The sequence below is a fragment of the Echeneis naucrates genome, chromosome 17 (assembly GCF_900963305.1).
Source record: "Echeneis naucrates chromosome 17, fEcheNa1.1, whole genome shotgun sequence".
NCBI lineage: Eukaryota > Metazoa > Chordata > Actinopteri > Carangiformes > Echeneidae > Echeneis > Echeneis naucrates.
Genome location: NC_042527.1, coordinates 21,153,073 through 21,162,671, shown reverse-complemented (window position 1 = coordinate 21,162,671; position 9,599 = coordinate 21,153,073). Strand labels below are relative to the sequence as shown.

The window sequence follows — 9,599 nt, the reverse complement described above, 5'->3', positions numbered from 1 at the left end:
TGGGATCAGTATTTATCACCATCCCTGGCTGTTTAAATTTAAAATAATTATGACTCAAAAAAGAAATGTTGAGTACTGAGCTGTTTATGAGCCAACGTAACCTTTAATATGTTATCACACAAATTAAACAAGTTATTTTGGGTTCATTAATGTGTTCAACCATCGGATACTGAACTTTTAACAGAAAATCATTTTAATTGAGTTTTTTCTTAAAAAAAAAAAAAACTATGATGAAGAGATTTCTCCATGATGTCAAACATCTTTGTTTTTTTTTTTTTATTTTCTTCAAACCCACATTATGGAAATTGCCTACATGGATGTAATTCTTCTTAACAGCTGGAAGCAGAACCCCGGCTCCTAAACTTCATGAAGCCTTCAAGTGTTTTCATTACAAAGAGCGCAGAATGCCAGCATACAGTTTTCAGCCCCCATGAAGTATTCTAATATTCAATAAATATAAAACATTTATTTATTTGGATGTGAATCATACAGTCATTAGTCTAAAAAAACGTTATTTAACTCCAGAGTCCAGAGCTGTCAGATCACTTCCTTAATATTGAAATAATATAGATTTTGCATGATCTGCGCACTCGATGGTCACCTGAGTTAATCAGATGTCAGATTCTCAGCCTGGATTTCCATTCCCAGGTCAGCTGTGAAAGTTGTCCTTAGTACCTGCTTTTCACCTACAAAGTCAGATGTGTCGCTGCAGGACACATCTGATACAAGCTTGATGCCACAGAGCAGCAGACCGCTCCCTCCGGTCTAAAACATGACTTGGGCTCTGAAGTGTTTCTGCTTGGTGGCGTTGTGGCTCATGCCCATCTTCAGCATCCACTTCGACTTCATCATCTGTACGTACTGCATGTCCTTCTGCTTCTGATGGAAGGAGCCGGCTCCTACAGACAGAAGGGCGTTACTTTTTGTGAGCGGGAGCTCAACAAACAAGACGTGTGTGGAATTAAATTGGGACGATAAAGTTTTCTATTTTTTTTTTTTTTGATACATTATGCCTGAACAAAGCTCCTCTCACAAACAAAAATCTAATATATGAACTTTTTTTTTTTTTAAATAAAGAAGTCTGAATAAATCTGAATCTTTGTTGAATTTTGTCTTTCTGATGATTTGCCAAGACTGGAATAGAGCACCATTCTGTTTATCCTTTAATCTTATTTATCTCCTACGAGGAGTGAGGTTTCTCTGATTGGATGGTAAAGCCTTCAATCACACAGTAGATTCACACACCCTAAAATCCCCCCTTTTTTTTTTTATTATGCTAATTGTATTTGGGCTTTAAAACGATTCTGCTGAACAAAACCTGGAACAGGATCAGAAACTAGTGATGTAAATCATCCCTGCAGCTCTCTGTTTGCACCTGTACATAAAATATTTTTCTTTTAAGACATTTTTAGATGCTTTTAACCCACTTATGATTTAAACACAAGATCAACTTCTAATAATGCACCTTCAGCTATTGTTTTTCAGGTCAGCTTGTTGCAATGACATCCTGCTATGTCATCGTGAGCAGGATTTATATCCTCAGGGGCTCTGTCACCTCCCAGATTGGCACAAAACCTGACTCCCTTTGTATCTCTCTTTCAACAATCCCGCGGCTTCCTGGTTCTGGTCCAGACTCACCTCCATCTCCTCCCCAGCCCAGAGCTCGGTACTGCCGCAGGACTCGGCCAACAGCGTTCCTGTTGTGCGACAGAGCCACCGCTCTCTGAGCTCCAAACCTCTGTTTGTAGTATCTCATGAGGGAGCGGTGGCCGATCTTAGCTCCTGCAGAAACAAAGCAAAGAGGTGTGACTCTGCGTACACTGACAGACGTTCAGAGTTTCCTCCAACAGCAGAAAAAACCCCACAAATGTTCTTAGGGATTAATAAAATATCCATCCATGTCACTTCTTCATGTTTGAATCCATCAAATCTATTTACCATCAGTGACTTAGCCCATCATTTTGTTTTAAGATAAAACCAGTTTCAACAAGCAAGCAAAATAAAAAAATTCATTCTGTGAACTTTTGAGGTCAACTCACCCGACGGCAGAGTGAGCTCCAGGGTTTCATCATCATACTCCAGGTTCTTGTCATTGGGCAGTTCATCATTCATCTCAATATCATCTCCCTCCTCTCTGTCCGGATAGCTGCTCCTGATGACAACAGAAACAAACAATGTGTTAACCGGACTGATAGGAGACATCTTTTCCACCCTTACCAGTCACCAAACAGCACAAAGGAGATCACAGATTATTGATTGGTTAAAAACAAACATCACCTGAAGTCGTAGAAATCTGCGAATTCCAGAGCAGCATCTCCATCTGTGAACAGTTTACAGTGACTTTTGTCTGTCATGTGACTTTGCACTGCCTCTGTGGAGTAAAATGATCGGCCCTTCTCGTTACACCACAGACACACATTACCAGCGCCAACTTTTTCACCTGCAACAAAAACAAGCAAAATAAATAAAACTATTCAATCATTTAAAAACAAAAACATTAAGGTGCATCTGAGGAGGCTAAATGTTTCCTTATTTTCCTGAAAAAACTGTGTAAAACAGAATCACCAAAGAAAAGCTCCTCTCATGTGTTTGGGTCGTTCTAGAGCTGATCTGAAATTTCTATCTTTATCTGATCAGGAGTTCTGATGATGAAAAATCTGATGCTCTGATGCTCTAAACATCTGATCATCACAAAGCAACCTGAACACCACATGGAGTTTCCTCACATCCACACGCCAAACTCACCGAGATAACGTATGAGGCCCCTGAGGTCGACGAGAAACTCCACATCTGGGATGAAGAAGCTATGAGTTTTGGTCATGTGGGCAACATTCTTCATGAGTGTCTTTGAGTGGTGGGAGCAGAACAAGCAGTTGGTGACGGGGATAGAACCGGGCAGAGCGGCTGGACCGGGATCAGAAAGAGATACAGAGTCTCCTTCCTCCTGGTCCATTGTCTCCTCATCCTCCTCATCTTCTTCCATCTCATCCTCCTCCTCCTCCTCCTCAACGTCCTCCTCAACATCCTCCCACTCTTCTGGAAGGAACCAATGAAGATGAGTTAAGAAACTAAAACAATATGCCCATCTGAACATTTATCTTCATAATCAACAGATGGGGGCTGATTTACCCAAATTGTATTTCCAGAGTAGCGACCTGAAGTACTTTATGTACGACTGCCAAAAGGGCACAAATATTACACCTTCTACAAAAGACATTATTGATGCACTTAAAACATATTCACATCTATGGATCCATTTGTACAGGTGAGATAATATTTGGCCATTTGTGGGTAATTTTCTGTCGGTTTGTGGGCCTCGAAACATTCTAACTTCTCTCCTGTTGGCTCATAAATATGTGGCAGTTACTTAATACACCAGAAGGTGGCAGAGTTTCCTCTTAAAACTGAATTTATTAGTCAAAAACCAGTGCATTTATGATTTGGTGTAATATAGATCTAGTGTGACACAGACTCATATCCACAGGGCTTTGTTCGCTCCTCCTTACCCTCCTCAGCTGAGGGCCCCTCTTCTTTCTCTCGCCTCTTGGCTTGCTCTTCCAGCCACATTACCCTGGGAGGTTTGTCTGGTCTGTCCGTCCTCTGTTTCACCGCCCCTTGTGACGCCAGGAACTTCTCTTGCTTGGCCAGATTTGACTTCTGCTGTTCTTTCAAGGCCTGCTGCAAGGCCTCGTTCCTGGCATCGTGATCCACCTTCTCCTCACCAAGTCCCTTTTCCAGGTTCTTCTCATTCATCATCTCCACCTTCCTCTGGGCAGCCAGCAGGGCCTGCTTCTCCGCCTGCAGGTGCTTATGGGACTGCAGGTGGTTCTGGTAGGCGTTGGCAGTAGAGAACTTCTTGTTGCAGACGGTGCAGAACTCTATGACCGCCGCTCCGCTGAGATGCTGTTCGGCAGCCGCCCTCTGTGCGAGGACACGCTCCTGGAAGTTTTCAGCGGTGACAGGTGGCATGTCGGCCACCTTGCGCTTCAGGTTGTAGCGGTGCCAGTCAGTTTTGTAGTGAGCTCGTTGCACCTCGCCGTCTGCAAAGGCCACCCGGCAGCTGATGCAAGTGTAGGAGGCCATTACAACCTGAAAACAAGAGCTGACGGTCAAGAAAGACATGCAGCAGCACCAAAATAACAGAGGGGCTACAAATAGAGCCATGAGGGAATTTCTGCTTTAAATTTGACCTAAACAATTAACAAAAGCAGATGTCAGACTTCTCAATTTGGTAACTCTGATATCAAGTGATGGTTTCATCTCCATCTGCCTCGTTTACACACAAACAGCAGGTAAACAGGCTACAAAATCACAGTCAAGACTTTGAATTTTAGAGAAACTTAATCTTTCAAAAATATCCTAGTCTATAACTGAAGTTATGAAAGAGTGCTGTTGACTTATTTTTCTCAACTTTGTCGCTGAAAGTGAGACGTGATTTCATAAAATGGAGCAGAAATGCTCGTTACAAACACTTTGGGATTCAGGACGTTTTCTTGATAAGAAATGCTCAAACTCTAAAATGACCGTGAGATGAGAAGTCAAATTGTTCTTCGTGAAATTAGCTTCAACACAGCACACCTGAAATAACCTGATATGAAGAGAAAAGCCTTCAGAGGAGATATTAACGTTGATCTCTTCAATCAGTTTGTCTTTTTATAACATATATATAACATCATACTTCTTTAAACTGGGTTAGCATGGGAATATTAGCCGCCTGTCCCGTGAAGTTCCTCAACAATAACTAAATAATAATAATGAAATCAGGACGACTGTGACACCAATGAGACTTAAATCAATTTTATCTTTGACTAAACACGAGCTGCTGCACTGAGCTCCATGAGCCAACTACGCTAACAGGCTAACAGGCTAACAGGCTAACACCAGCTAGCGTGCTAGCTAACCGACCAAACTCTTAGCAGCGTAGAAGGCTCTAAAACAGCCGATTTTCGGATTGAAGGTGTCGGCCTCAGACTGAGGGGGCAACGGGAGGAACCCACTCACTGATAAAATGTCCTGACTGCGCCAGGAAAAGTGGGTTTTATCCGTTTTCTTCTGTTTCGTGTGTGTGCGGCGCGTCCGCTGCTTTTCCTGCAACCACGCGACACTTCGTGACGTCACACGCAGAGGACGGAAGTCTGTAGCTTCACTGAGAGCTGACACTGAGGGGTAGTTGTGTAGAAACTGGGTGTGATCCTCTGTGTGTGAGAGCAGCTTCAGCTCAGTGATCTCCTGCTCCAGCTTCTCCTGAAGCTCTTTGACTGGACCTCAGTGTGGTAGTATGACCTCAGGGTCAGCTGTCTTTAGCTGACTGCTCAGTTTCTTTGACGTCTGATGCCAGCGTTAGAAACCACGTGACCCCGGTCTGATCTCACAGCTCGTCCTTGTTTGGCCTCAGCTGCATACCTGGGGAAATTATTATCCTTTTTTTATGTCAGTTATTTTGTGTTTGATAAACACCTGAAGAAAAAGGTCAACAAACATCTGGTGTCCAACGACAGGAAAGACTTTGTGTCTGTGATGGTTGATCCTGAGGCATCAACACACTCCAACATTCAGACTCACATGTGCAGCCAGCAGAGGGCAGCAGAGTCAAAGCTGTTCAGGGATGTTCCTCTGTGAGCCCCAGGGGCTGATGGGAGGTTGGAGGAGGCGTTAGAAACCACGTGACCCCCGTCTGATCTCACAGCTCGTCCTTGTTTGGCCTCAGCTGCATCAGAGCTCCACTTCTCCTCAGGTTCCCCAGAGGAAACACCGCTGCACAAAATGCTTCTCCTCCCAGCTGCTGCTCTGTGCTGTCTGTGTTCAGGTGAGTGATTCCAGCCAATCAGGAGCCTCCACCTGTGACCCACACGCTCACACTGACCTTCATCTACCTGTCCGTCTCTCTGCAGCCATGGTTGCCACGGCAGCAGAGGAGCTGATTCAGGACCAGTTATCATTGACCAGGAGAGTTGGTCAGTCAGCCTCTTTCACCTGTGAACAAACTCAGAGGTGTAGTAGTTATGTTTACTGGTACCAGAAGAAGGAAATATTCACTCTGATTCTGAATATTAATCAGAGGAGCGGTGCTGTAAATAAAGGTTTTAATCATCCTCAGGAAGATGATTTCTCAGCTGTTAATATCCAGAACGGCTGTGAGTTGAAGATCGACAAAGTTAAACTCTCTCATTCAGCCTCCTACTACTGCAGCTGCTGGAAGGGTGATCCCCACAGTGAGAAAAGATCCCTGCAGCCTGAACAAAAACCTTCAGATGAACTGATGTCAAACAGTGTTAGTGACAGGAAGACAGCAGGAAACCACAGCCCAGGGTCACAGATTTCACCTCCAGCTCAGACTCTTGTTCTGGACTCTTCTCTGATATTGATTCATATTTGGATGAGATATTTCAGCAGCTTTCCTGTTGGTCCACACAGTGAGGACGAAGAAGACACACAGGAGCACAATAAGAAAACAAGAGGAGGAACTGAATGAATCAAATCCTGATGAAGAGACCTGACAGACCTGCTCCACCAGAGTCACAATGTGGTCCAGGAGGAAGGACCAAAGAAGAAGAGACAGTGATGTTGATGTGGACATCAGCTGAAATATGATCCTGGTTCATAATGTGGACTCGTTCAGCTCAGCTGACACATTCAACAGCAGACAGGTTTTTGTATCAGTCTCTGTCACTGTGTACTTCATCTTTGGCTCTGGAACTAAACTGTATGTAACAGGTAAGACAAACATTTCTTTTCCTTCAGCTGTTTTATTGAAGAAGTAGAAAATGTGTTTGAAGTCAGTTTGTGCTGCTTCAGACTTCACATTAGTTTGTTCATAGTTGGTACAAAGTTCCTGCTGCAGCCGTTCTTCTCTGACAAAGTTCAGTCATTTGTGAAAAGATGAATTCTCTATTTGTGCTGCTGCAGATCAAAAGTTTGTGAAGAGTCCAAAAAGTCTGATCTAGATAGAAAAAGTCTGAATTGTGGATTCTCATCAGCTGCTGCTTCATGAATCATCAGACTGCTTTTCAAATCAATTCACCTGGACATGAAGGATTGAGGAGGATTTTCCTGCTCAGCTGACTTTTTCTACAAAATCTTCACTTCACCAAAGTGAATTTCTCTCATTCGGTCTCAAACCATATTTGCGTGTAAATAAAATGCAGGATGATACATATAGATCCGGACTTCAACCATTTATGAGATTCACATTTGTGTCATTTTAAATGTGTCTGTGAATCCGGAAGAAATATATTCTGTAAAATATACTAAATGGACTAATTGTATAATAATAAAAACAATAAATAGAATTCATTTTTATATTCCAATGAAATTTTAAATTTAGCTGAATGTCTGAAATCTGATTTAATAAATATTGTATTTCCCAAAAAAAACTCATTGAATTTAAAATCAGATAAAAATGACATTTTAGTTCTGATACAAATATTGTAGTTCCACTAACACACACATATATTCTGATATATTCTGAGCTAAATACGGATTTAAAGGATTTAAATTGTGTTTCCGTCTTTGACTTTCTTGGTGTTTATACGGCGATAATAAATATTTGAAACGACTAAATAATTCAGTCTGAAGTAGAATATATGTGATCGCTGTCATCAAATCCAAAATGAATAAATGATATTTGAATATATGGAGAATCCAAAATGTCACGGTAAACCTGGGTAAGTGTGAGAAAATGTGAAAATACTGGGAATATATGATGGAAAACATCTGTGGATAAAAGCTGCTGATGTTTCTATCATGAAATGTGTTGGATAGTAAATAGTGAACAGCATCTGATCTGAAGTGTGTTTGATTTTGTGGGACTGATCCATTATTCTAATCAGATGTATATTCAGTGTTGTCTGATGTGTGTGAAGCTGAATCCAGTATCTGTATTGATGAGTCCATGTAGTTTCCAGGATCAGACTGAATGCAGTGCAGTGCTGGAAGCTGCTGTTGACTGTGTCAATGTGTGTCTGTGTCAAACTTCAGATGAGCCGGTAGTGAAGCCCGTGGTGAGCGTGTACCCGGCAGCATCCAGAGCCCACCTGGAGGGGAAGAGCTCCCTGCTGTGTCTGGCCTCAGCCATGTCTCCTCCTCTGGTCCAGTTCTCCTGGAAAAGACAGAAGGAGGACGGTCCTCTGGAGGAGCTGCCCCCTGCCGAGGGAGAGCAGCTGCAGCTCACACAGTTGGGACGGGGACGCTCCGCCGCCATCTTGACCGTCCGTCAGCCAGAGAACGCCACGTATAAATACATCTGCTCCGTCAGGCACGAGGGCGGCACAGCGGAGGGCCCGACACAACAAGGTGACCGATTCAGGCTGACTGATTCAGCTCCACGTGGAGACGCTGACATTTCTCACTGCAGCTCCAAACATTGGACTCCTTTTGTGTTTCAGAGGTTCCAGCTCCAGCAGCCTCCTGTCCTCCAGAGACAGAGCCAGCAGTCCTGGCAGCTCAGCAGCAAGCTGACTGTAAGATCACCTGCTCCTCACTGGATCTTAGAGTCTGAGGTCAAAGGTCAGAGACAGTGGACAGACTCTGTGATTCCTTTTCTGTTGCAGTGCTTCCCCTGGATCCTCTCCAGCCTCAGAGCAGGGTGAAGCTGCTCTGTCTGCTCTACACAGTGCTGATAGTGAAGAGTCTGGTGTACTGCTGTGGACTCTCTCTGCTGATGAGCCTCAGAGACGACGGACCGTCCACCAACTACACTGACTGACTTCATCTCAGTCATCACAATTTTCCCTCCCATGTATGTTGTTCTTCACAGCTTAGATAGAATCAGCTGCTTCTCACACGTTTCCTTCTTCTTTGTGTTTTTCTCCTCCTGTGTGTCGTGTTAGTGCAGATTCAGCTGACAGACACTTTCAATAAAACCAGATCAGATCTCACTCTGTCACTTTCTGCAGGTTTTTTATTGAAAACTTTCTGCAGTTTCATGAAAACACGACGGTGTGATTCATATATATGTTAGACAGTTTCAACTCTGAACTTTACTTTTGTTTTCATGCTGAAAATCCAACTTGAATAAAAAGACGTGAATCAATCTTCATTTCTGGTCTTTTTGTCTCCATCACAGAATGATCACATCAGATTATTTCATTGTCAGCAGGAAAACAATCAACACATTTTGTGATGTACAGTTGTGAACAGCCGTGTTAGCAAACGGAGCCCCGACGTGGTCGTGTATGAAACTGTGACCTACGAAGACGGCTTCTCTTCTCCCGTCGGTCCAAATCATTCAGCTTTTTCTCATTTTGTCGGTCAGTCTCAGGCCACTCTGAAAACACAGCAGCTGATTCAGAGAGAGGAAGGAGCCCACAAAGTGTTCACAGCATCAATCAGACAGAAGCTGATGGTGTTTTCTTTGTCAGGAAAGTTTGATGACGATGGACATGTTGACAGTCTGAACTGGAACAACAGTGATGGTGTCCATGTGGGTCTGCCAAATGGATCAGTGTTGTGTGTTTTTATCATCAGTCTTTGACAACAGTGTGTGTGAGCTGATTCACCATCCAAACCTCTTTTAAACACTGAAATTGACTTCACAATCTAATCAAGTGGACAAATGGGGCCTCATCTTTGTGTAGATGTTTTCTCTTTTGTCTAAACGT

General features: G+C 43.2%; 2 protein-coding genes across 2 annotated transcripts; one reads left to right on the top strand and one right to left on the bottom strand.

Annotated features, from left to right (window-relative positions):
- Positions 1-446: 446 nt before the first annotated feature.
- Positions 447-5,232, bottom strand: znf622 (zinc finger protein 622). The gene is made up of 7 exons (XM_029524920.1): positions 5,002-5,232; positions 3,507-4,089; positions 2,746-3,036; positions 2,278-2,440; positions 2,040-2,152; positions 1,639-1,782; positions 447-899 (listed from the first exon to the last, which is right to left on the bottom strand). The coding sequence occupies exons 2-7, from the start codon at positions 4,081-4,083 to the stop codon at positions 766-768; spliced, it is 1,422 nt and encodes a 473-aa protein (XP_029380780.1). The 5' UTR covers positions 4,084-4,089; positions 5,002-5,232; the 3' UTR covers positions 447-765.
- Positions 5,233-5,466: 234 nt separating this feature from the next.
- On the top strand, positions 5,467-9,031 carry LOC115057732 (immunoglobulin lambda-1 light chain-like). Its single transcript, XM_029524925.1, has 6 exons — positions 5,467-5,806; positions 5,892-6,212; positions 6,661-6,714; positions 7,978-8,292; positions 8,385-8,459; positions 8,550-9,031. The coding sequence occupies exons 1-6, from the start codon at positions 5,764-5,766 to the stop codon at positions 8,702-8,704; spliced, it is 963 nt and encodes a 320-aa protein (XP_029380785.1). The 5' UTR covers positions 5,467-5,763; the 3' UTR covers positions 8,705-9,031.
- Positions 9,032-9,599: the final 568 nt, after the last annotated feature.

What these genes read in the sequence shown, in the direction of transcription:
- znf622 (XM_029524920.1), bottom strand. Translation starts at nt 4,083, where the DNA reads ATGGCCTCCTACACTTGCATCAGCTGCCGGGTGGCCTTTGCAGACGGC. An exon ending in GGGGCCCTCAGCTGAGGAGG is followed by an intron (nt 3,037 to 3,506) that starts GTAAGGAGGAGC and finishes GGTTCCTTCCAG; the next exon opens with AAGAGTGGGAGGATGTTGAG. An exon ending in GGAGCTCACTCTGCCGTCGG is followed by an intron (nt 1,783 to 2,039) that starts GTGAGTTGACCT and finishes TTGTTTCTGCAG; the next exon opens with GAGCTAAGATCGGCCACCGC.
- LOC115057732 (XM_029524925.1), top strand. Translation starts at nt 5,764, where the DNA reads ATGCTTCTCCTCCCAGCTGCTGCTCTGTGCTGTCTGTGTTCAG. An exon ending in TCTGTGCTGTCTGTGTTCAG is followed by an intron (nt 5,807 to 5,891) that starts GTGAGTGATTCC and finishes GTCTCTCTGCAG; the next exon opens with CCATGGTTGCCACGGCAGCA. An exon ending in CTGGAAGGGTGATCCCCACA is followed by an intron (nt 6,213 to 6,660) that starts GTGAGAAAAGAT and finishes TTTTTGTATCAG; the next exon opens with TCTCTGTCACTGTGTACTTC.